This window comes from Dendropsophus ebraccatus, chromosome 1 (genome assembly GCF_027789765.1).
Source record: "Dendropsophus ebraccatus isolate aDenEbr1 chromosome 1, aDenEbr1.pat, whole genome shotgun sequence".
NCBI classification, from domain to species: domain Eukaryota; kingdom Metazoa; phylum Chordata; class Amphibia; order Anura; family Hylidae; genus Dendropsophus; species Dendropsophus ebraccatus.
In genome coordinates, this window is record NC_091454.1 from 169,077,340 (window position 1) to 169,105,315 (window position 27,976).

Consider the following 27,976-nt stretch of genomic DNA (forward strand, 5'->3'; position numbering starts at 1 on the left):
ACTTTCTTTCAGAGACAACACTACTCTTATCTCCAGTTCAGGTGCGGTTTGCAATTAAGCTCCATTGACTTCAATGGAACTGAGCAGCAAAACCCCGCCCAAGCTGGAGATAAGAGTGGGGCTGTCTCTGGAAGAAAGTGGCCATGTTTTTGTAGCGCTGGATAACTCCTTTAATTTGTCACTGGCTACCACCAATAGGCCACTTTGCAGAATGTAAATTCCCAGATAACGCTTTGTGCACAACCCTTTTCCCTCATTTTCCATGTTAAATAGCTTCGCCTATGCATCCTACAGTTGGCAGGTGTATATAGTCATGTGACTGCCCTAGGTAGGAAAGAAAAACGGCAGATAGAAATGATAACCTAACCGAGTACGTAAGGAATAAGGGCTTCATTCTACAGCTCCTATCTTCATGTCATATTACACAGGTTTCATCAGTGAAAAATTATGTAATTACTGGAGTTTCCCTTTAAGCCCCAGGCAAAGGCTTTCAAGCAGAGTGTCTTCACTGATTGTAGACAAGTAATATAAATGTTGTTTTTAGTGGCACGGATGTCTCGTAGCGGACCTTCTGGCTCGCTCCCAGCACTACAAGTTAATTAAAAGTCAAAAAAAGAAAACGATTCTGTCACCGCCTGCGCCAGGGAGGAGACGAGTGTCTATTAAATATAGCTAAATCATAGAGAATTTTCCTTATAACATTTACAAACAGCTCCAGGAAAAAGGAACAGAGAGATGCAGCGATGTTTCCCATTGACAGTCTGGTTTACGGACATCGTAAGCTTAAAGCTTCCTGTATGAATGGAAGGCAAGCACATCCCAAAAATGACTTTATAACTGGGAACGTTGCCATGTGGCTAGAGAGTCGCAGCCACAACAGCAGCTGCAGGGTTCTCTAGGAAGTGCAGATTAGCGAGCAGATCTTGCACTGTGCATAGATTATCTTACTATATAGAATTTCCATAATAGCCAGTCACCGCTGAGGTAACATGAGCACAAGGTCTACTGTAACACAAGAGCTCGGCTTTCAGCACCGAACACAAGCCATTTGGCATTTAGAGTCGGCTTTGTTATGACTGTACTGTGTCAGAGCCAGAAAATATTTATACGAATATCTGGAGCACATAAATGGGAGTGGGGGGGCGGCTTATATGCAGCAGTATCGTAGGGTTAGATATATTCAACGGGAGGTAAATGTCATCAATTATCAACATTAAAAAGGTCAGAAAAACATTCCTTCCCCATATTTACTGTGCTGAGAATACCTTGAAAAATTTGTATACATGTTAGTGAATGATATCAGCAGCAATATTTACGGCCAGTACAACCAGCGATAGGGTCATGGGTAACCAAGGCTCGTTGCTGCAGAAAAGTTAGTCCACCTGGTTTAATCACATAGAAAAGCTGATAAAAATAAAATAAAAATAAAAAAGCAAGAAAAAAAAAGGTGGATACATACTAGCTATGATAGAGAGGTGTCAGTACACACAATGCAAAACAATGTGCTGCATATTGGGCTACATAGCCACAGACTGGCCAGGGTGTGCATCCCAGTCTAATTGAGCATCTGTTGGATGCGCTGGAAAACAAGTTCTATCTATGGAGGCCTGTCTTTTTATAGGACCTAAAAATATCAACTACTAAAACAGGACACCTTCAGAAGTCTTTAGGAGTCCAAACCTTGATCAGAGCACAGTATTAGGCTACATTCACACACAGTATTTCCATCACTATTTTTTCAACCAAAATCAGGAGTGGAATTTACAGGACAAAATTACAATGGAAAGGTTTTCACATTAAAAAAACAAAACAAAGATCTTTTGCTTATTGGTATGAATATATCAAAGGCTCTATATCTGTGGTATCAGGCCAGTTGCACAATAACGCTACAATTCTGTGTGTGTGTGTGGCCAGCTTAGTGGTAGTTAGACCACAGAGTAAACAAATGGAAGGAACTTGTAATCTCTCATACACTCCTCCAACTTCAATTTGCGTGGAAATGTTCTATAATTCTTGGCTTATTCACTTTGCTGTCAACAAACAGGCCGGAAAGGAAGAGCAGTGCACATTTGGGAAAACAGAAAACATTGACTTATTGTGCCAAGCATGTGCAAGTGAAGAATATAAAATAATGACGTGTGAGGTCTTTTTTCACTGACACAAAAGCATAACAAATCCTGCATATAAAGTACAATGAAGTCAGAGTCAGCTAACTACTTTCTCCATTGTCTGCATATGAGAAAAAGTAACTATATTATGTAAACATATGTTTATGCAAGAGGGGGGGGGGGTTATTCCCATTGTCGACTTCTTAAAGGGACTCTGTCAGTAGGTTTATGCTGTCCTATCTAAGGGTAGCATGAACTAGTGACAGAGAAGCTTAAAATAATGATATATCACTTACATTGTTCTGTGCAGCTGATCCTGAGATATCTTTCTCAATAACATGAACAATAAGTAGTCCTCTCCATTATGTGCATGAGCCCAGTAGTCCTGGATATTCATGAGAAGTAGAAAACTCCTCCCACCAGCTGCTGATTGGCAGTTATCTATCCATGCTGTGTATAGGCAGTCAACTGTCGATCAGCAGCTGAAGGACGGGGGGGGAGGGGTGTGGCAAGAATCCTATTCTCCTGCATATAAGAAGACTGGCTGAATAGAATGATGGAAGTAATACACCAATCTGTTCAGCATTTCTGTTACTAGTTCATGCTGCCCTCATTTTAGGTGGCATAAACCTGGTGACAGAGTCTCTTTAAACAGAATAAGAACTGTTCTGATGTATGCCAAACTAGCAGAAAAAGCTAGATCAGGAATAACCATGCTGAATAATATGCAGAAGGCTGAAATAAGATTAAAAATAAAAAAAAGTATTATTCGCCAGTGAGCCTGCACTTAAACACAGCAGCTAACCTGAACAGGGAGCCGCAGTGCAATGTAGTAACTCTTACATACACATAACACTATACAGGGAAAAGGAAAGTAGGGAAATGTCACAGAAATGTCACTACTTCAGCTTACTCTCTGAATAATTTCTTAGCATTACTACTTTTTACTGGCTCTTGCCCTTTCCGGAAAAGCAAAAAGTTATTTCAGTTGACTTTGCATATTGATCCTCTTTTTTTACTGTAAAGATTTGGCTATGTAAAGTGTGACAAATCATGTGTGTCCCTAATCCTTCAACAGGTGGCCATGCATCCTGCTATACATCCTGACCACCAGGTGGTGCAGTAGTAAGTTACCTAGCTTCCCAAGGCTACACTGTACACTTTTTATCATCTATACAATAAATAAATTAATTGGTGTGGCAACCTACTTAAAGGATAGAGGGTCTCTACCGAGATGGACTACTGTTCCTGCGCAAAAAAGATTGGCCTGTTTATGCATACTTTAATATACATAAGTAGGCAGGCCAAGGAACGCTCCCAGTGCACCAAATTAGCTCATTTACATAATTCTTTCAGATGGAATTCCTTGAAAATGGTAGGACATACAAAGATTACAAGAGTAGGGCCAGAGACAGGAGGTAGGGGCTACAGGGGACATATCAACAGGTTCATATGCAAAAAAAAAAAGCAGTCAAAAGAAAATGGTTAAAAATGCAGTATCAGCATCAGCAAAGTTACAAACTGATATATGAAACACCATGTGACCTTTTGCTTCACAGAAAGGATATTGCCAAAGGTGCCATACAACCCCATTCTGGCTCCAGTAACAGGGCCTTACATAGCACTAACAGATTCCATTGATTTTCACCCTTCAGGGCTGTAACAGAGATTTATGTACAATATATCTGATTACAACACCTCTTATATTATTATTATTGTTATTATTCTCAGAAAGTACGGTATATACTTGAAGGACTGAAAGAAATGATAGCTAGGAGAAACAAGCTGACAAGTACATGATTCTTAATGGCAGGTCTACCTCGATATTTCGCCACTTCCAGTAATGTCACAAAGGTCACGTCATTCCATATATTTCACCAAGTCATCCTGGATAACAAGAGATTCACGTTCTGGAGTAAAGAAAATTTACATAAAGGGGTTCTACAATACAAGTCTTTGACTTGCTAGAGAGCATGGATCATCAAGGCTACATAGTTGTTTTTTGTTCTTTCCTTCCAGATTGTCTTTGCCACTCTTTAGTTAAGATTTAGAGGATAAATTCACATGGGGCAATGTGGTACCCATTCCAAACAGCGTTAGATCTCTTGTACAGCTTTGAGTCCTGCACATGTAAGGCAGCACATAGTATTCCTATTACAGAACCATAGGCATGCTGCTGTATATGTGCCAGTATACACCTTCATTTTCTACAAAGAATACCTTCATAATAAAACCTGCAAAGGGTCATGCATTGTTTTTTCCATTCACAGATTCTGTATGAAAGTACCACAATATGCAAGTACAGTATGGGCCCACAGGATAGTCATATTCCAGACACGATTGTGCATGCAAAGCCCTATATTTATGACAGTGCAGTAAGGCCATATAAATAATCATGTCATGAAATACCATGCATCTTGCTCCCAAGGGCAACACCAACTGAGAAAATATAGAGATTAAGCCCCCCCCTATATACAGTCTTAGGCCATGTTCACACACCGTATATTTTTGTAAAACCACGACCGTTGTACAACGGCCGTGATTTTTACAGAAATATACGTGTCATTGCTGCCTAGGAATCCCGGCTGGAGAGTATACACATAGTTATACCCTCCAGCCCGGATCTCTCGCCACACCACAAACAACTGACATTTCAGTTTTCTGCAGCCGCTATTCATTGACTAGCGACCGCAGAAAACCATGTCAGTGCACACTATGGAGCGAGCGGATCCGGCTGCTCGCTCCATAGCGTGCAGTGGAGAGTTCTGATGCGGGCACGCAGGGATGCGCACACATCAGAACTCTGCGGGGCTTAAGATCTTTTCAGAGACTGGCCGCTCCGTGACCCAGCCAGGTCACGGAACGGCCAGTTTCATACGTTGTGTGAACATGGTCTTAGGCTAAGTTCACACACAGTATTTTTGCTCAGTATTTTGGTCCTCATATTGCAACCAAAACCAGAAGTGGATTGAAAACACAGAAAGGCTCTGTTCACACAATGTTGAAATTTAGTGGATGGCCGTCATTTTATGGCAAATAATTGGTGTTATTTTAAAACATCAGCCGTTGTTATGAAATAATGGCCATTATTTGTCATAAAATCCACTAAATGTCAACAGTGTGTAAACATAGCCTGTGTTTTCAATTCACTCCTGGTTTTGGTTGCAGCATGAGGACCAAAATACTGGGCAAAAATAGTGTGTGTGAACCCAGCTTCATTATGTACAGAGCCATTATAATGCTTCCATTGTAGTGCAAGGGGCTTCTTCTGTACATCTGTAAGCCAGTTGGTACGCTCATATAAATGGATGTGCTGTCTTCTATAAGAAGTACTACTAGTTGTAAGTGAGAATCTCTCTATATACATGGTATCCAATAGAGCCTGTTGCACTAGGGAGCAGTACAGCTGTGCAGGCAGGTGTGCATCAGGCTTGAGGGTGTTCATAGAAATAAAATATTTAAGCAGAGATTTTTATCTTTCCTAATGGATTTAAAAAAAAAAAAAAAAGCATTTACCGCATGCCATGTTCTGGTAATAGATAGGATATTCTGACAGTCTCACACAGGGGTCCATTGGCAGAATAAGGGCCCTATTCCACCGGACGATTATCGTTTGCATAATCGTTAACGATTAACGATCTCAAACGACCGCTATTGCGAAAGACCTGAAAGCGTTCGGTCATTTCCATGGAACGATAATCGTTACTTATGATAGTAATTGCGATCGTTTCTCTTCGCTATTTATTCGCTATTGCGTTCGTATCTATTGCGAACGACCGAACGATGTCTTATTCAATGCGAACGATTTGCGAACGAGCAACGATAAAAATAGGTCCAGGTCTTATAAAGCGATCAACGATTTCTCGTTCGGTCGTTAATCGTTAACTGCATTTCAACCGAACGATTATCGTTCAGATTCGAACGATTTAACGATAATCTGAACGATAATCGTCCGGTGGAATAGGGCCCTAAGTTCTGTGATAAACAAAAACCTTGGGTCTCCCAGAGACTACTGCATGGCAGCGCAATCTAATTTTAAGCTCCCTGGAGAAGAGTCTTGTTATTAGCTGATCGGTTCTGCTTATAAAACTTATCTTGCACTTCTATAACATACTCAATTAAGTGGATCAACTGGGAATTTTTGGTGATGTTTTCTAGTTTAAATTTTACTATCTATGTTATAAAATAATATTGAAATCTTGCAGTTTTTGTTCTGGCCACTAGGCCTATTAATAACATGCCACTTTCAATTCTGTAGACAGAACTTTTCAGCAACTTATGATGGGCAGAATTAGAGAGAGATGTGACACTATTATATACAGAACACAGGATCTGGACATTCACAATAGATAATACAATAATCTCTGCACATGTCACAAAGCATGCCTAGAAAATGTTTCCATAGAATTTCCCTATGTGCCTGTACAGTAGATGCTGTAAAGCAACTCTCTAAATGCTGTTATATAGGGCAACTATAATGTTCAGTGGGTGGCAGAATATACTATAAAAAAAACTGTCACTAAACCTTCCGCCCGCTAAACATTATAGTTCCCCTATGTTTTAGTATCTGACTCTGGCTCTGATCAGTAAAATATAATCTTGGTGACACATTCACTTTGAAAAATTGGCGGGATACAAAAAAAACAAACAAAAAACAAACACAGGACTACAACCAATCATCCTTTAGCTTTCAAATATGACGAAATTAAAAACTTGAAAGTGGGCCCCAACCCCGCTAGTATTGTTCTTTAAGAATTCCGGCAAAGCATTTATTTTACCCCAAACTGAACAAGAAATACTCTGATCATCCTTTCAACAAATACAGACAAGCAGTAGAGATCAGCTGCAACATGCACATGGAATTTCCAAGATATTCTATACCCCAGGATTAAAGTGAAAATATGTCATACTTCAAACTCAATGCAAGTTCATCCCTCCTTGTATAGTTAGCACTTCACGCTTATTATTACACTTAATCCAGTAACAAGATTACAGATTATTATGGATATCTTCAGTGGTAGGATTGTTAACTGATCCTGAAACCAATATCAATTTCCATTACCACATTGTCATACCAGTGATCAGGGTCCAACAAGACTGTGACATATGCCACATCATCAGTATACTTTACTCTCTAGCTGGGACCAAAATGACACAAACAGTAAAGGATTAAGAAGGTACCTGTTATTTGAAATAGGTGATGGTGTGTACAATTCCTTGGTAATTCTATGGAATAGGACATTTTGGCAAGAAAAATATATCTATAGGGAAGGAATTATGGGTCTTCCAAGGCACAAAGGTGAGTCCTTCCACAGGCAATACGTTATACTATTGCCTGGATCCATACACTTTTTACTAGCACGTCTTACAAGCTCAGTTGGGTGTAACCTATTATTTTGTTGCCATAAGGGGGGGAAAAAAAAAAAAAAGAGACTGGGAATGTTAAGCAGCAGAGGCAGTGAGACGCAGAGGTAGCTGCTGTTGAATGCCCCTGTCTAAAGTATGTGAATGCCCCTCTATAACGTATATAATTTGAACTAGAACCTGTCACATTGCAAATGCAGTCCAGTCAACAGACATCATTCCCATAGTTTTGTCAGAAAAGTTCCAGGATAACCAGTCATTTATCCTTGTAAATCTCATTCTGGGCTAATGGTGCCTATACACCTTCAATAACTATTGGCTGAATAAATGTTTGGCCATCAGTTCTCTCTCCCATCCTCCCCTATGCATGAATGCTTGGCATAGCCGAACATCCATGTGTATGGAGAGGGGTAAGCCACAGCCAGACTTCTCCGACGCCAATCTATCCCTCCAAAAGCAAAGGTGTTGGGCATTGGAAATCTATCCCTCCTGACGCTTCTCTTCACCAAAAGAAGTCGGAAGGGTTCTATGTGCCTTACATTGTCAGCCGAATCTGCTGCCAGCGGAAAGTTTGGCCGACTTTAGTATAACGTCACCTTTAGTAGTCATGTAAGCAGACCTACACAGTTATGGACAGGTTGTGGATAAGTGTTTAAATAGAGAGCTGTCAATCAATAAGTAGGACCGCCTAGTAGACTACTAAGAAAGAATGAGCATGAATAAATGACAACTTATTCTAGAACTTTCCCAAAAAAACTGTATATGAATTGGCTCTATAACATGATGTTCCCTTTAAGATGAGAAGCCTGTATTCTGCCTGTCTGACTAGAACCTACTTTTTACAGGTGATTTTTCACAATTTTAGCACTATTATGCATGAAACGGTTATAATATAATCTCTTCAGAAGCAGATTCTCAGTCAGCACACTTTACTAGTGTTTTAGAAGAACCTTTATTCTGAGACAAACTATACACTGCAGAAAAGTTCTAAAATGCAAGGTATCGTCCATACCCAGATTTCATCCTCACATAGTCACCACAAGAAAAATGGTTTCTAGGTCATCACTGATAGTTTTATGACTACAGGGCAAGGATCTGGCCAGTTTCACTAGATGATTCACACATGTAAATGTTCATCGTAATTTGATTTGGTCATAAGACAATATAAGTAGTTCCTTAGTAAAAGCCCAGTTGGTCACAGGTAACATGAATCACCTGTGATCACTTACAAGCATCCTGTGACCTCTGACCTATCACATGTGGACAAAACACTGGGCAAGCCAAATGGTTATACAAAATGACTTTTTCACAGTACTTTGGCTGGTTTACTTACCATATCTGCCAGAAATTACTTCAAAATAAGTTCAATAATATACATTTTCAGCATGAATTATCAAAACTAAAAGGAAAAAAAAAAAATCACAACCATTACTTTTACCCCCTATTTATAGAAGGAAGTTCCTCGGAACGGATTTACAATCTAGTCCAGAGAAGAGGAGCTGCTCTCTGATCCTTATTAGAAGCAGATTGCGGCCGCACCCTGAACATCAAAGCATGAACTGCAAAACAGGTTAACAGCAAGTAGAGGCATGAGGCTCTTCTCAATGGACACGCGCTCTTTCAAGTAGAAAAACAGACAAAAACAAAAAGGCCTTTTCCAAATTGAACCAACAAATGGCATGTATGCAGCTGGCAGCTAGATCCAGCCAATAATTCTGTGTGTAGGGATAGAACATATTTTGGCACTAGTGTGGCTGGAGGTGGAGGATATGTTGCCAACAAGAAATCTTGATTGGACGGGTTATAATAATAAACATATATCTAGCTTAAAAACAATAGCTTGGCAATATAGAGTCAGAAAATATAAGGAGGCCACATGGAGGAGGGTTAAACACCCACCATATAGTTGGACCCCTTTTCTATAAGAAAAGAGTTTGACCCATATTCAGTTTATATAATCAGGAAACTGTATAAACAGTTTATATTATTTCTGTTTTATTCCCCTGCATTTGTCATCAGATACTGGATCACTTTTTTTAGGCTGACATATATTTCTGCCAACTCCACCATAAAAATGAAACTGTGGGTATTCCAATGGAGAGAGGAGCCCAAGCTGCTGCTAGACCCCTCCATCAGTGAATAGGGCATCATACATGACTTTTAGGTATATGTCAGCTTAGCACTTAAATGAGGTACCTTACACTAGTGCTATGAATAGAATGGCATTTTCAGCTACAAGTAGACACTAAATGAGTGTTTGGCCTCTTCAAACAGCTGATTAGCCGAGGTCCTGGGATTCAGATGCCAGCCAATGTATTATTGAGGACAGGCTATTAATCTTTAAAGCTTGAATATCCTCTCTAAAGAGAACCTGTCTTTATGCAGCTGGGGTTTAGTATTCCAAAAATGCTTATATGAAGTCCACCCGTTTTCACTTTTAGGTTATGTTCACACAACGTAAGTTCCGCAGAAATCATGGCCGTTGTTATAAACAAGCATTGTGTGCTGTGGGGAGTTCTGATGCGGGCATGCACGGATGCGCCCGCATCAGAACGGCCGGTCTCATACTACCTGTGACCATAGCCCCAGGACCAATATCAAGGGACTTCAGACACATGCGCCTCATGCCATAGGGAAGTGAGCTGTACTCTCCTCAGTTTCAATAGTGCACTGTGCCCAAAGTCACCCAAGTCCAGATGTCATCTATAATAAAATGAATGGTAAAGATGTAAGATTGTAGAACTGACGTACTTCATAAAGCTAGTTTTAGGACACTAAACTCCAGCTGCATAAATACATGCTGGTACTTTAGCATCCTAAAAGGTAATGACAGGTTCCCTTTAATGGACATGTGAAGGCACACCATTGGTTCATTAAAAAGGGGTATGAAATTTAGGGTAGTAAAGTAGATGTCCTATGAAATTCAAAACAGGCAGGATGGCAGGGGGTCAGGGAACTTAAAGCGAATGTACCATCAGGTACATCGCTTTAAGGTTTTTACATCAACAGACTGGCGCGGCATGAGGATGCTGATGCTGTGGTCCTTTTTTTGAACATAGGTCCGATTCCCAATCACGTCTATTCCTGGTCATTGGGCTGGTCTGGAGCACTAGAGGCAGGCCCCCCAGTGTGATGTTCTGCCCTCCCCTCTGTGATGTGGCACCATTACCATCTGTGTTTTGTCACACTGGGGGCAGGTGGGCCCGCCTGCAGTGCTTCTGGCCGGGCCAGTGACCATGAACATGCATGGGAACCAGGCCATGGTTCAATAAAAGGATTATGGCACCGGCATCCCCATGCAGGCGCCAGTCTATTGATGTAAAAACCTTAAGGTGATGTACCTGATGTTTCATTCGCTGTAATAAACAAGGTATACTTCCCAGTCCTCATGCCTCTGTAGAGCTGCTCCAGGGTCAAGCTGTTATTTTCAGCCAGAACCCTTCCAACTGCAATATCACTGCCCGGCTGATCAATTGCCCGCTCAGTCAGTCAGTGACTGGGGTGGTGTCCTACCCCAGTCACTGATTGGCTGAGCGGGCAGTCGCTCAGCCAGGTATGTGACGTTGCAGCTGAAGGAGCTGCAGAAGGACGGCGGCTGTTAGCTGGACTTGGAAGCGGCACTAGGGGCATGAGTATAGCTAAATATATTATATATATATATATATATATATATATATTATGTTCCCCCCTGCCTTTCTGCTTTTTTCAGGGGACCTCTCCTTTAATAACAACTACTAAGCTACATTTAGAGTTTACACAGTAAAATGTTCCTAAAGCTTTGGCAAATGTGCACCCAAAGTGACCAATACTTTGGAGAAATGACTCACATGCCTCTGCCCTTTCACTATGGCCAGAGAGCATTACTATGCATATGGCAGAAGTCAATGTAATCACCCTAGAAAACACAAATCCCTGAAAATACACAAATCATGAGATGAGAGCATTTATAAAAGTCCCTGTGGATAACATCAAATCTTCGGAAACATTGCAGTATATGCTGGGCTCAAGACGATCTGCTACTTACAACCCTCAAGAGACCAATGAGTATTTATGAAGGTGAATATATTCTGCATTACTAGTTATTCAGAACAAAGGCTACTTTATACTGTATATCTGTGGTATTATACAGTAGGTATATACCATGTAACTCCATGGCAGGCAAAAAAAGGACATATGTTATAAAACGTAATAAACATCTGTAAATGACGTACAACCAGTCATACAGAGAAAGCCAAGGGTGAAACCAACCTGCCAGGTCCTATAATGACAGCATTTCCTGTACACAACGTCACTAAAGTGTCAGCAAGTGCAGAGGTGATTCATTCCTCTGACTTGTGGTGTGGGATGGAAAGGACTATAGTATTACAAAGATAAATCAAATAGAAGAACATTCTGTCAAGTTGTCAAAGCGTTTCTCAGCTGTGTCTGTTTCTGGGAAAGCTGGGTGATAACTTGTATGGCCAACATTACAACTTGTTGTCAACTAGCCTCCCTAGGTTATAGCTAATGATAGGTTGGCAAAAGCTGTGGGGAGTTTTAGTACAGTAGTTGTCAGCCAACATTAAAATTTAACATATCACCCTAAATTCGTTCAATACTTAAATGTGTATATAAAAATGGTTATGCAAATGTATGAAAATCACTGTTTTATAAACCTTCCTATTATAATCATGCTTATCATTATACATTTTGGCTGTCAATGTAACACAGCCCTCCCCGTAGCCTGGCTTTTGTGGTTACAGGGTGATTTATCAAAATGTTCTTTGAACAGTTGCCAAAATAATCCTTGACTTGTCAGCTAAAGTTGAACAGGGGTTAATATGCCAACTACATCAGCAGGGGGCAGTGAGGTCTGCCTCCTCTTATCATCCCTTACAACAACATAGCAAAGGTCACCAGACCAGAGGCCATCTCTCTCCTTACTGTAAACACCTACCTGCACCATGCTGCATGGAAGACACTTCTCAAAGTCACCTAAACACTGCAGAGTACTTGTATTTAGACCAGATCTAGTTTATACTATGCTGGGGTCAGGGAAGGGTGACAGGCTACCAAGTATTGCCAGAACACTCTGCTTCTAAACAATACAGAGAACACATGGGTTCACTTTGCTTTTTTTTCTCTAAACCCCAAATGTTTCAAGGATTTGTCTGTAATTTTTATATTAGGTGGACAAACCTTTTAAATAGCACAAAGAAATCTCACACCATACATGCCTGATCCTCCACTAGAAATCCACCACCAGCAGGTACAAGGTGCCTGACAGTGAATTGAGAAATCATTAAACTGACCAAAAAAATTAAAAACACCATAATAATTTTTCCTAATGATTTAATGTCTATTAATCCATAGTAGTATCAGGATTCATTATTAGTCATATAGAATAAACCACACTGCCTGTTATGACTATAGACAGCCTAATAAAGTTACAAGGAGCTGTCAGGCACAGTCTGTTACATTGTTATTTATCTGTTTGTAAACAACACGTTCTAACAAATAACAATGTAACAGACTGTTCCTTATAAAACAAACAGACATACACAAGGCTCCAGGAGAAGATGAGAGAAGAAGTTGTAGAGCCCAGTAGTTACCCCAGGAGATAGTCCCTCTCCTCCCTCCTTCCCAAGCTGGATCCTCAGGGCAGGGGCCCCTCCATGCTTGGGTTAACCCTTTCCATGTAGCACTTACCATATTGTAAGGTGAGTCTAGGAATAGCTTCATCCGCAGCCTGTACCCAGAGGATAGTAACCACAGTTTGTCCGAGGAAGAAGAGCCATGTCCAGGTCCCCATAGCCAAGCCTGGCAGCAGCCCCCTGGGAGCTTCCCCTGCACAGTAATCCAGGTGAGGTCTCTCGATTTTCAGACTTCTCTCAGGTTTTGTAATCCAAAGCAGAGTCGGTGTGGAGTGCTGGATATTGACTCAGTAAATGAAGCTTTGTAAAGTTTCCAGAGCTGAGGCTGTGATCCCGCCCAGCAGAGCTCTCCTCAGGCCTCCTCCTCCTCCAGCCTTCTCCTCCTCCTCCTCACTGCCACTCACTGACCTATCACATAGCAAGAGAGAAGAAGAAAGGGAGCTTTAAAAAGAGGTGAGGTTTCCTCTAGTATACAAGATTGCTGCTATGAACATCACTCAGCATAGTAGTAGACTAAATGTCAGCCCCTATGGTGAATATAAGAATAATAGAATAAAATTAGAAAGGTAGAATATCATTAGAGATGGGCTTAAGGTAATTTCTTGCTAGGCAGGGGGTTCTACTAAAATAACAGAGATAATAGAATATGTTACATGTAATAACATGATTTATTGTGATTCATCAATCTTACACGATCTTACATCTTACAGCAATGCCCTTCAGGATAGGTCTATGAATAATGGTGCGTTTACACAGACAGATTTGTCTGACAGATCTTTGAAGCCAAAGCCAGGAATGGATTTAAAAAGAGGAGAAATCTCAGTCTTTCCTTTATGACCTGTTCTCTGTTTATAGTCTGTTCCTGGCTTTGGCTTCAGTGATCTGTCAGATAAATCTATCTGTGTAAACGCACCCTAAACTTGTGCAATCACCTTTCATGTATAATTAAAACACAAACTTGCATGCAATATATGATTGTTGTCTGTATGGGATTCAATTGTGGTCTGCAAGAACTCCAGGCAGAACTACTTTTTTTTATCAAAATGACAGGGAAGGGGGTGGCTGAAGAAAATAGAAGCCTGGGAGGTAAGTGGATTTTTTTTGTTCACCCACCCCCTTCCTGGGCATTTAGAAAGAAGAAGTTCTGCCTGGAGTTCTGCTTTAAAGGAGAAGTCCAGCAAAATTTTTTATTTTTATTAAAGTATTGTTTTGCCCCCCAAAAATTATACAAATTACCTTTATACACTTATTACGGCAAATGCTTATAAAGTGCTTTTTTCACCTGCATCAAGGCTTCACTTCATGGATAACATAATGATGTCATGGCCCGACTCCCAGAGCTGTGCGGGCTTTGGCTGCTGGAGAGGATGATGGCAGGGGGATGCTCAGTGTCCCTCCAGTGTCCTGTGTCCCTCAGTGTCCCCCTGCCATCGTCCTCTCCAGCAGCCACAGCCCGCACAGCTCTAGGAGTCGGGTCGTGACATCACCATTTTATCCAGGAAGTTACATAGTTACATAGTTACATAGTTAATACGGTTGAAAAAAGACACATGTCCATCAAGTTCAACCAAAGTGAAACGATCAACCAAGTGAAACGATCTAACACTGTCTTGTGAAGTCATGTCCTTTCATAGACTTAGTGTTAGGCTGGTATCACACATGGCAGTTTTTCTTTAGAAAAGTACTACTGCAGTTTTAGAGCCGAAACCAGAAATGGATTTAAACAGGATGGAGGATATAAAGGAAGGACTTGTAGCTCTCGTTTCTGTTTGATCCACTTCTGGTTTCGGCACAAAAACTGCAGTGGCAGGTTTCCAAAAACTGCGGTGTGTTTCCAGCCTTAGGCTATGTTCACATAACGTTTGCAATTGAAACCATGGTCGTTCTTGTCCTAGAAAAATGAGTTGCATGCTGTTGATAAAGCCCGGTGGGTTGTAATGCGTGCAGCGTTTGAATTTATGTTACAATAAAGTTCTAAGAAGCATTGATACGAACGAGTGCCGGGATCCATTATTCACCTATTCATCATTTGCCTCCAGCACTGCGACACTGAAGGTAAACTGGAGTGCCGGTTGATCTATACACAAGATTTACTGTATGCAGAATAGCCATTCTGTCCATAAGATGGCCAAGCACAGAGGAACATGTGACCATGCCCCTCCCTCTGTGTCCTTCATGAGCATATACAGGCTGAGTGGAGGACACTGAGAGGCGTCATGGTCACCTGTTCCTCCATGATCAGCCATCTTATGGACAGGATCACCATTCAGCATACAGCGCAGGACAGCACAGTCTGGAGGAGGGGTATCAGGGGCCCAGTATCAGCGCTGCGAGGCACACAGGGAGCTGCTGTCAGTAAGAGAGGTGTGTACATTTACTCCAACTGTATACTAAACTATCTTACTCTAAAGTGGCCAACCCCCTTTAATGTACAAATAAGCTTAGCCTTATACCTTACAGCCGTGTGTGATGTGCTGGGCGATATTGTACATGCAGCAGCTTTGTGACTGGATGCAATTGATTCCTTGATGACATTGATCGCCGTCTGACATCGGGAGGCTAGACATTCCTATGCTGACAACTGAGAAAGACTCCTATTTACATGCAGCAGTCATTGCACTTCAGCTTGGCAGATAACACAAAGTCTTAAAACGACAGATTAAATTTGATCTGCTGTGAAAACTAAAATCATCTCTACATGTCATTTATATAGCACATAGCTATTATCATTGGCTGTGGTCTGAATTAATCAGATTGTTCACAAAATTGCAGTATATAAACCCAGTCTCATAAAGGGTTTTCAGAAGTAATATCCTTTAATCATCATGACAGTAATTTAAAAGGACTGCTCTCCTGCTACCCTGCATGGTCCAGGCTGGCACATCTACTGTGAACCTCTGCCAATCACTGTGATGGCACTGCTGGGTCCTCTGTGCAGCAGGAGAGCTCTGACACAGCACTTCTGATTGAAAACAGAGAATGGTTGGCACTCCATTGATATGAATTGAGAAAAAGAGATTAGAAAATGTAAGACTTGATTCACATGTGTTTTAGCTGGTATGTTTGTAGAGGTAAGGACATGTATATAGTGGAAAATGCATGTAAAATGGGGAAACGACAGTAAAAAAGCCATCACACATAGAACATTATCTGTTTAATAGGCTGCGTTCACACTACGTATATTTCAGTCAGTATATGTATATTTCAGTCAGTACATTTCAGTCAGTATTGCAACCAAAACCAGGAGTGTATTAAAAACACAGAAAGGATCTGTTCTCACAATGTTGAAATTGAGTGGATGGCCGCCATTTAACGGCAAATATTTGCTGTTATTTTAGAACAACGGCTGTTATATTGAAATAATGGCAGTTATTTACTGTTATATGGCGGCCATCCACTCAATTTCACCATTGTGTGAACAGATCCTTTCTGTGTTTTTAATCCACTCCTGGTTTTGGTTGCTATACTGACTGAAATATACTGACTGAAATATACGTAGTGTGAACGCAGCCCCCAATTAAACTTCCCCAACTAAACTTCCCCAACCCAAAGAAGCAAGAAAACAGAACTGACCATGATGGCAATGTAAGAGACAAAAAACTAAAACTATCTTTGAAAGGAAAATCATGCTTTTCTATTTGCTCATTGCTACCATGACTTCGTAGTCCATGGCTTTACCTTGCCTATTAAGATCTCAGCTGGCCATACATATTAGCTGTCTGGCAAAGGCACTTCTCCCATTTATCCTATAAACATGCGGGTTTAGCTTGGGCATGTGTGTCTCCAAGTTGGAAGAAGGACAAAAAAACAAAGGATCAGACAGTTAAAATCAAACTGCCTGATCTACAGCTCCCCTGACATCAGACAGGCGAATGTTCCCTTTGAAATTGGTAGGTTTATGTTGATATTTCGGTATATAACCAGCTTCAGGGTATGGTTATACAGACAAAAACCACTCAAAATCGGCTAAAAATCAACTGCATAAATGTTGGCGCTCCCATTCATTTTTGAGGATGCTTCTATGCCAAGCTGCCCTAAAAAGTGATGTTTTTTTGAGCACCCTATTGACATCAATGAGAAATGACTAAGAAAACCCAGGAAATTAAACAATAAATACCTAATATAATGTGCTCCTAGGTTTTGGGCCATTTTATACGGCACAACGTGAGGAGGAACTGGCACTGACCTGTCAGATCACCTCGTTCCATGCTCGTTGTCTGTGCAATTACACACATGCACATTGAGTAGTGGTGGTGGGGAAGTTGTGGCACAGGAAGCAGCCGGAGGGGGGTGTTCCATTGAAGAGAGTGGTGGTCTGCAGCCACCGATCCTATGACATGGAGCAATGTTTTCATTCAACATGTTGAAAGACAACGATCAGCCAACATTGTGCATGTCGGCTGATTATTACCTTTTAACTTGACCTAATCGGCCAAGTATGGACGACAATCATTTGTGGTAATAGGGCCTTCATGCTGTATGCTAATAATGGTGATCAGATCACAAACAATATATGCTTATAGACCTGATCACTATGACCCAATATAATCCAAAAAGGCAGCAGCACTCCGTAGTAGTGAAAAAAAGTGGAGGATTTATTCACAACCCATGCAAAAATACAGCAGCGACGTATCTGACCACAACCGTGGTCTTTTTTTAAGCCCATGACTAGAGATGAGCGAATCTCGAGCATGCTCGAGTCGATCCGGACCCGAACTTTTGGCATTTGATTAGCGGTGGCTGCTGAACTTGTATAAAGCCCTAAGGCTATGTGGAAATCATGGATATAATCATTGGCTGTATCCATGTTTTCCAGACAACCTTAGAGCTTTATCCAAGTTAAGCAGTCCCAGCTAATCAAATACTGAACGTTCGGGTTTGGATGGACTCGAACCCAAACCCGGTTCGCTCATCTCTACCCATGACCCATTATAACCATTTCCATGTAATTATTAGTGCTGCATTCCTGCATTCTCCATTGACTCTTCCCTAAATTCACGTAACGTGTGCAGCTGATCCGAGAGTTCATGTATTTTCAATGAGAAAAAAGCTGCTGCCAGACACTTTATTTTGGTATTGAGTTCCTAATAAAGACGACGTACTACTACTGGGCATTAGAGAGGGTCATGTAAATCCTTTCATGTTAGAGATATCCTTACAGATATTGGGTAAACTAAACATTTTATTAATAAAAAACCTAACTTTGAAGCTAAAACATGTTTTAAAATAATAATCCTCATGAATACATTAATACGTTCTCAGGGGTATAGTTCCTCAGCATTGCGTGCCAGCTGCAGAACTCAGCAGTGTTTGATATTATTGTACAAATGTTTGGGTATCGACTTTCCGAGGGCCCCTCTCTGTGGTAGCGATCACATCTCACATTTACAATGGATGGATTATTTTATTTATTGCTATTTTATTGTTGGAGAAAGCAGCCGAGTCTAGACTGAGCTGACACTTAGCCAATAAAATGTGTGAGCCGCTTTATTTTCTGAATTCCTGCTCTATGGGCCTGAAAATGGGGATAAGGCCTGACCTTTCCTTAGTGTGAGGAGGAAAACCCACACCTGTTAAACACTTGGAGAACCTGTTAATGGAAGCCTCAGATACGATGAATACTTCAAAATATAGAGTCCTAGTCAAATAAATCACGTTTTCCATAAAAAATAATTGGAGGGAAAGCAGAACATAGCGCTTATATGAAATAGTAGATTAAAAGGCATTTTGGCTTACAGCACACCCTCTCCACCCACCGTCCTTATATTTCTGTGTTTACAGAGCTTTACTCCAAGCAGCTCAGAACTCAGCCCAATAAAACAGCAAGCCAGACTTCTTCTAAAGTCATTTTCAGAGGAACTGAGCTGTTAAATGGCCAACATAAATGACTAAATTGTAACACCGGAAATATTATCCTCACCGGTGTAATGCTGTGGGCTCACACCTTACTGCTGTATTGTTTGGTCTTCCGGTGAAAAATCTATCTATCTATCTCTCTCTCTAACAAAACACAACAATCACTGAACTCAGGGAGAACAGCGAAAATATCCAATGGAGTACTCATTTACGAGTCTCCATTGATTGCCCCCTACAAAATTTGAATATGCAAAGAAGGGGTCCGTGGAGCCTCAGTTACGAGTATCAAAACACGGGAATAGCCAGATATCCCTCTCTCCAGAGAAGGAAGTCTGTTGCCAAGGGGTGCCCCTCCCAGTGGCGAGAGCACCAAACCACCCTGATACGTAGTCCCTCAGGTCCTCACTCTGTTGCGAGCTTTGGGACCTAGATCTATCTATCTATCCATCTCCTATCTATCTATCTATCTATCTATCTATCTATCTATCTCTCTATATCCTATCTATCTATCTATCTATCTATCTATCTATCTATCTAATCTATTTATCTAAATAGTTCGAAGAAGAGCTACACATCCACACAGATGATGCAGGTACTAGCAAAGGGGGATCCCCTCAGTATATCGCAAAAGTCCACAGCACACCAGCTTCAAGTGCAAAAAGGTGGTTTATTCCATCAAAAGTACATGAAACAAACTGTTACTTTTTGTTAGTTACTGTTTCATGCACTTTTTATGGAATAGATCACCCTTTTGCACTTGAAACTGGTGTGCTGTGGACTTTTGTGGTCTACCTATGTCTATCTATCTATCTGCATTATTTCAAATCAGAATCAGATTTCTACATGCTGTTATATGACATCAACACGTTCGGAAATAACAGATAATGGGGGTGATTCATCAAAGGGTGTAAAATATAGACTGGTTTAAATTGCCCATAGCAACCACTTACACCTCCTCTATCATTTTACCAGAGCTGAGAGCTGAGCTGTGATTGATAAATATGGGCCTGTCTCTGGAGTGACAGCCTGCTCAACCAATCACTGGCCTCGGCACTGTCCCTTCTCAGTTGGCTGAGCGGGTTGTCACTCCTGAGATGGGCTTTGAAGTAACGGCGGCTTCAGACGGCGGGGAACACTGGTGACTGCATGGGTACCCAGGGGAGCGCAGAGAGGTAAGCATAACATATTTATGTTTACTAATATGACAGCAACATGTTAAGAATTTTGGAGCTCTGGATAACCCCTTTAAGAACTATGGCTAAATGTCTCTGTCAGGACAGAGGAGGTAGGGAGAAGACGCTACAATGGGCCCTGAGTCTGAGCCCACCCACTGTCCCTACCTACTTGCCTCAATCGGTCCTAGGTAGTAACCACGAAGATGTTCCCTATACTGAATAAGTGCAACACAGAACAAGACAGACAGACAAACACAATAAAGGGAAGTCAACAAGCCAAGTCTCAACAAAACGGGCAACGTAGTACAAAATCAGGAAATAATCGGATAGTCAAAGGTCAGGTGGGAGGTCAGGTAACAAGTCGAGCAAGCAGAGGAATTAGGAACGGGGATCGCATTAATAGACAGGGGAAGCTGGGATCAGGGTATGAACCTTAATAGCCAGAAGAGAAGGACTGGCTCAGCTTTCTTTTATGAGGATCAAGAGCCCGGTCCGGTTCCCCGGTGTACTGGTGCTCTGATGCTCAAGGTTCCGGACAGGGATAGGAATATGTCAATCAAAAAATGTGCTCAGCTGCAGCAATCAAGGCTAGCAGTGAGCAGTGTAACTCCTGCATTGCCGGAAGCTAAGAAGCAAGGCCCAGTTCACACCAGGCTACTGCAGTCTCTTTACAGATACAGTTACTTCTAGGGCACATCCCACATGCTTTCTTAATAGGTCACCAATATCACTGTATACCACCCGCTTGTTTTATAAGTTTTAGTTTGTGATTCCCCAGTTAGGAATGTCTTTCTAAACAGGCAATGAAGCTTTAATGCTATAATTTACATAATACTTTGTACTGCACAAATTACACTGGCGGATTATGTTTTCTTTGTATACTTGCTTTATTGTTTTGACCCTTACACAGTCATGTGACCTGTATGTATCACAACATTTTGGGCATTGTTGTTCTTCTTCCTACACAATACATAGTTTTCTTCCTGTGAACAGCCTAATTAACATTCCTTTAAGAGAATCCGTAGGTTACAGGAACTCTTCATACATGTTGGCAATCTGTATTTAGGCTAGTGTGAGGATGTTTTTACTTAGTAGGAGAACATAATATTGTTTATTCTGGCCTATAATTATCTTGATTAATCTGAGTAAGAAATTCCACTTTGTCTTCAGTGCCTAATGACTCAGTATTCTGTAAGATGCATTTTATATATGTGTGTATCCACATCTGTGTATAAATAGCAGTTCCTTTCACACTATAGAATCAGCGCCGAAACTCTGTGTGGAAACCCACCGCGCAGACTCAGCGACGAACCCTGCCTTCTATCTGTTTGAATGAGAGGGCTTGTGCGCCTCCGCTCTCTGTGTCTCTCCGCTCAAAGAACAGATAGAAGGCAGGAATCTGCGCCGAGTCGGGGGTTTTCACAAAGAATTTCTGTGCCAAATACATAGGGGGGACATTTATTAAGTCTGGCGTTTTTTGTGCCAGGAGGAAAAATGTCCCCACAGCTCCCACAGTACGGAGATTTATGTAGAGGCACACTGCCTCTACATAAATCCCGTGCGCACCAGTGTGTGCGTTGAGGAAACCTACGCCACCTCAGAGCTGGCGTAGGTTTCCTTATCATTTTTTGTTGCAAAAAATGATAAATGAAGCAGACCCAGATTCCGGGCCCCCCATTCCGACCCCTCCACACCCCCTACCCGCCCCACTGGTGAAGGTGGAGTAAAATGGCAAGATGTGAATATTTTATTTGCAAAACGGCCATTTGCGAATAAATTAATTCACATCTGGCCATTTTACGCCCCAAAAAATTTTTTTTAGTTTGATAACTTTCCGTCATAGTGTTAACGGGCCCCTATGTGTTCATAATTTATCTGGCCCAATCCCTTTAATAAATCCAGTGTTAGGGACGGCCTTAGTGTCTCCTGATGTCTCACATTTACTATTCTAAATTTTCCTTGCAACATAAATGATGCCAAAGCCATCTCACTACCTAAGACCATGTTAACACGTCGTAAGAGACCGGTCACGGAACAGCCGGTCTCTGAAAAGATCATCCCGGCCAGTACTGCAGTACCGGCTGGATGATCTTTCACGTCGCAGAGTTCTGATGCGGCGCATCCGTGCGCGCCGGCATCAGAGCTCCCCACTGCACACTATGGAGCAAGCGATCGCAGCCGCTCGCTTTATAGTGTGCTCTGACATGGTTTTCTACAACCGCTATTCACTAAATAGTGGCCGCAGAAAACTGACGTGTCAGTTCTTTGCGGCTCCGTGAGGGATCCCGGCCGGAGCATATACTATGTGTATATGCTTCAGCTGGGATCCCATAAAGAAACAGGACACGTATCAATTTGTAAAAAGTATGGCCGTTGTTGCCGATTACAAGAATGGCTGTACTTTTACGAAAAGATACGGTGTGTGACCATAGCCTTAAATGTGTTCATTGGAAATTTTGGGGAGAAAGCTGTTGACTGAATAAGAGTTAGTTTATGGCAACTTAAAGGTAGCCATAAATATGTTTTGGCTTTATTAAAGCACACAAAATTAGTTGCAGAAGTTTATGCAACACAAAAATTCACTCCATGTATGTGTATGGGGTTGTTTCTGCTGCATGCACATGGATTTCTGCAAACTCCATTCAGAGGCATGAGGCGGTTGAAAAATTGTGCAACAAATTTGCTTTATGTGAACATACACCTACCATATGGAAGGTATGAGGGGCATTTTTTTTAAATAGCAGATATACATTTACTCTTCAGGCTACTATTTCACATTCAGTGTAATTGTGCAATAATGAAACATACCTCCGCCGGACCCTTCCACGCCTCACTCTCGTCATACCCCTTGGAGATAGCCTTCAGCTAACCTGCTGCGTCTCTGTCTACTAGCGAGGATGAGTTGTCTGCTTATTCATGCAGAGTGTCATACTATATTTTTTTCTACAACTCTGCGGGTATTATCTATAAAGATAATACAGGCATCACGTAAGTAAACTAAAATAATCATAGTGTCAAGGGCAAAGTGCTAGGCGTAGGCTATGATAATTCGTGGAGGGTTGCTGGTTATTTTCTGGATGGTTGTTAGTTAAAAAAAAATACAAACACCCTAAAAACAATAAAAACAGGATTTACTGGTACCAATATTAATGACAGTCCTTGCTGAGTCTGTCTGCAGTTTAGTATTCAAACAAACCTAGTATTCTATCAGAGCGAGGGCGGCGATGTCTCCACTTCTGCGCTCAATCCCAATTTAAGCTATCACAAGTGAGATGTCATAAACACACAGATTACAGCCTTTGCTCTGCTTATATTATATGTTCCTATTACTACGTGCAGACATACCGGTAACAGACTAGGGTAACCTCAATTACCACTTACCTGTCTGACAACATCACTGAGAAATTTAGCTCTTTGAACTTTGCCTACACAGAGGCTGTTACCGATGTCTGGCTGCGAAATGTGGAACAACCATAAAAGAACATGCTCTAATAGTTTAACAGTCTAATTCTCCGGGCCATGTGTTTCTAAAGCAAAAGTATAACGTGCTTTCAAGGAAAGTGTGTAGTTAAATTTACCATTAAAAGCTATAGGAAATTCAGCCAAGCAATGTCATCAATGTGACAATCTGGACATATTACCTGATAAACCACCATTAGGCCATGTTCACAAGGCGGATGACACCGGCCGTTCTGTGACCCGACCATGTCACAGAACGGCCGCTGTCAGTGAAGATCATCCCGACCGGTACTGCAGTAACGGACAGATGATCTTCATTTGCGATGAAGGTGCATCCGTGTGTGCCCGCATCCCAATCCTTCATAGCCGACAATGGAGCGTGTGGCCGGGGCCGCACGCTCCATTGTGTACCCTGTCAGGCTTGTGCGGCCACTATTCAATGAATACCAGGTGGACAAAACTGACATGTCAGTTTTCCTTGCGGCCGCTAGGGATCTCGGCCGGAGTGTATACTTTGGGTGTGGGTTTAATTGAAAAGTCTATTGGATTTAATAGTACAGAGAAAGGACTGTAAAAAAAGAAAAACTGTGTGTGAACAACTAAAAAATAATGTCCAGTGTTTTCAAAAGATGTCCGATAATGATTGTCATGATGATTATTTTGCCATCCCCACAGATAACGTCCGTTATTCTATATATTATGTGCATTGGGCGTCCTTCATTCCATTGACTGTGGCTGCTGGAGAGGATGATGGAAGAGGGATGGTCAATGTCCCTCCAGTGCCCTGTGTCCCTCAGTGTCCCCCTGTCATCATCCTCTCCAACAGCCACAGCCCGCACAGCTCTGGGAGTCGGGTCGTGACATCACCATGTTATCCAGGAAGTGAAGCCTTGATGCAGTAGTAAGTGCAGGGAAAAAAGCACTTTATAGGCATTTAACGTAATAAGTGTATACTGGTGATTTGTATAACTTTTTGGGGGGCAATACAATACTTTAATAAAAAAATGTTGCCGGATTAATGATATTTAATAGAAACAGAAATCAAACCCACAAACAAAAGCATGCCAAATATATCGGTGGCACATCCAATAATAAATGTAATAAGGTGAATCAAAAGAAAGTATAACAAAATAGATTTTATTGGTACCAAAAAGCAAGTGGGACAAACAAGTTAAAAACATTTAAAATACACAAATAAATCTATTTATTTTTGTATTTATTTATTTATTTGTGTATTTTAAATGTTTTTAACATGTTTGTCCCACTTGCTTTTTGGTACCAATAAAATCTATTTTGTTATACTTTCTTTTGATTCACCTTATTACATTTATTATTGGATGTGCCACCGATATATTTGGCATGCTTTTGTTTGTGGGTTTGATTTGTGCTTTTCATGCCAATTCGGTTTGAGCACCCTAAAATAATTTAGTGTGCTGTTTTATTGATTATATCGGTTTATGAGGTAGTGCCTTGTCCGTTTTTTTAGTTTCTCATTTAATAGAACCAGGGAGATAATCAGCTACTAGATCCTCCTGGTATTAGTTATCATGCAGAAAATAATAGGAACTGACTCATGATGTCAGGGGCACTATTGGACCATATCTATGTACAGTAGAATGTTGGCAGATCATGGTTTTTCACTACATTTTCAAATTGTTGCACAATGAGATTTGTTAGTATTGATCATAAAAGAACACATTTTACTGGACTCCTCGTAACTCAGCCTATTAGGAAACACCATTGTCAGCGTCTCAGCCCAAAATGCATCAATATTTTAGCAAAGAGAAAGTATTCCCTGTGCGACCAGTTCAACTTAATTTTTACCTAGAGAAGAAAATTAGATTCTGTTTACAGGGCTGTAATGTGATAAGTAGAATGGAAACATTTTTGCAGCCTTGTCTCCCAAAGAGTTAGAAGTTACCTTGAAAAGTGGCTGCATTTTTTGCATTAGTAGTTTAGTACATGTATTTTTTTCCCCAGTTGTGTTTTTCTCCTTACAAGTCATGTGATTCTTTGATAATAAGACTGGTTACAGAGTTTTAAAGCTTATCCACTGTGTTGGAGGGAGAATTTCATGATCAGCCAACCATTTCTTCACCAGCCAACTTAACCCGGATATGGCAATCCCTTGAGCGAATTTCCCCTCAAGTTTTTGGCTTGAAAAGGAGCCTGACGAGGATGTTGTAATCGATAACATCCCTTATTTTATTGGAACTGATCTTTCATCACTTGTAATACATATCCTCCCTGTCTTATATAAATCTTTATTATAAATTGCTACACCGTGTGTGTGTGTGTGTGTGTGTGTGTGTGTTTTAATTTTAGCAGATGTCTTATCTCATACTGTCTCACAGGGTGATATCTGTTATGTGGCCTCTAACACAACTTCAACTCTATATTACACACACACACACACACACACACACACACACTGTGTAGATGTATGCGACATGTAGTGTATCTAGTGGGGTCTTTATCTTTCCCCCTATTCCATAATGAATCATGGATCAATTTTTTTTATGGTTTCTTACTTTTTTCCCCAGAGGGGAAACGCTGAATTTGCTTCATGGCCATATTAATGCAATGATTATACCAGTCGTGAAGTCAGAGCTAGTTTTGGCTGGAGTCAGAAAAAATGTACAAACTCCAACTCAAAACTTAAAAAAAAAATCTTTCATATGAATTTTATAATAAATGTTCCTCAACAATATATATTTATGTTTTAATCTAAGGATCTTATTTATTACAACCAGAAAACCCTCTCTCACATACATTAAGTTTCCTCCATAAATCAGTAATTAAGCACTGGCCCTATTAGATAAGGGTGGTTGGGGAAAAGTTGTTGGTCACTATTTGGTGGAAGAGTCCATTGTGTTTGTGTGGGGGAGATCTGTGCTGTGTTCTTCCTGGATGCTGGATGATTGTGTATTAACAGCAGTGTAATATAAAGATATCATGTGTAATATAAAGAAGAAGGAGGAGAAGCCATAAGTAGAATAGCAGTAAATTCTGTCCTTAGTGTGGTGTTTTCTCTCTGGGACAAGATTGTGTGTTTTTCTATGCTATGGCTGCAGGAGGCTGTGTGTGTGCTATGGCTGCAGCAGGTTTTGTGTGTGTGTGCTATGGCTGCAGCAGGCTGTATGTGTGCTATGGCTGCAGCAGGCTGTATGTGTGCTATTGCTGCAGCAGGCTGTGTGTGTGGTATGGCTGCAGCAGGCTGTGTGTGTGCTATGGCTGCAGCAGGCTGTATGTGTGCTATTGCTGCAGCAGGCTGTGTGTGTGGTATGGTTGCAGCAGGCTGTGTGTGGTATGGCTGCAACAGGCTGTGTGTGTGGTATGGTTGCAGCAGGCTGTGTGTGTGCTATGGCTGCAGCAGGCTGTGTGTGTGGTATGGCTGCAGCAGGCTGTGTGTGTGCTATTGCTGCAGCAGGCTGTATGTTTGCTATTGCTGCAGCAGGCTGTGTGTGTGGTATGGATGCAGCAGGCTGTGTGTGTGCTATGGCTGCAGCAGCTTGTATGTGCGCTATTGCTGCAGCAGGCTGTGTGTGTGGTATGGCTGCAGCAGGCTGTGTGTGTGCTATTGCTGCAGCAGGCTGTATGTGTGCTATTGCTGCAGCAGGCTGTGTGTGTGGTATGGCTGCAGCAGGCTGTGTGTGTGCTATGGCTGCAGCAGCTTGTATGTGCGCTATTGCTGCAGCAGGCTGTGTGTGTGGTATGGCTGCAGCAGGCTTTGTGTGTGCTATGGCTGTAGCAGGCTTTATGTGTGCTATTGCTGCAGCAGGCTGTGTGTGTGGTATGGTTGCAGCAGGCTGTGTGTGGTATGGCTGCAACAGGCTGTGTGTGTGTGTGGGCAGGACCATTTTTTGTGCACTGAACCTGGAAGCACTGCAATACCAGGTCAATGCCTGTAAAGGACAGAGCAAGCTCTTTTTCCATCTTCCTTTTCTAAAAACCCATTTAACATATGGCCCCCAGATAGGGGACGTTTCAGATATTAAACTGATAAGAACAGATACTACACTTGATCTTAGCCAAAAGACTGAGAAGCGAGAGGACCACTTTTTTTAAATGCCCTGGAGGGTCTGAGAGAAAAAAAATAACGTCTACTTACCTCCTTGGCTCAGGCCCTGGTGTCTGCATTCCCCTGCTCCTGTTCCCCGACCGCTTGTTGGTCTAGAGATGGGACTTGGGACATGGTGTCCCACTCTGGCCTGCTCAGCCAGTCAGCAGCTGTACTGGTGTCCCTCTGCTGCCGCTGACTGGCTGAGCAGGCCTGGAACATCATGTCCAAAGTCCCGTCTCTAGATCAGGAAGCAACCGGGGGTCAGGTACAAGAATGGTGGAATGCGGACAACTGCGCTGGAGCCAGGGAGTAAGTGGA

General features: G+C 41.6%; 1 protein-coding gene and 1 non-coding gene across 2 annotated transcripts in view; both read right to left on the bottom strand.

Annotated features, from left to right (window-relative positions):
- The window catches only part of SEMA4B (semaphorin 4B), a 58,971-nt gene extending 45,553 nt beyond the window's left edge, over window positions 1-13,418 (bottom strand). The window contains exon 1 of the mRNA XM_069984362.1: window positions 13,161-13,418. Coding sequence (XP_069840463.1) covers window positions 13,161-13,263 — 103 coding nt within the window. The 5' untranslated portion in view covers window positions 13,264-13,418. The remainder of the gene's footprint in view (window positions 1-13,160) is intronic.
- Window positions 13,419-27,455: 14,037 nt separating this feature from the next.
- Window positions 27,456-27,646, bottom strand: LOC138781453 (U2 spliceosomal RNA). The gene has a single exon (XR_011361478.1). It is a non-coding gene; the product is annotated as a U2 spliceosomal RNA (small nuclear RNA).
- Between the last annotated feature and the right edge of the window lie 330 nt (window positions 27,647-27,976).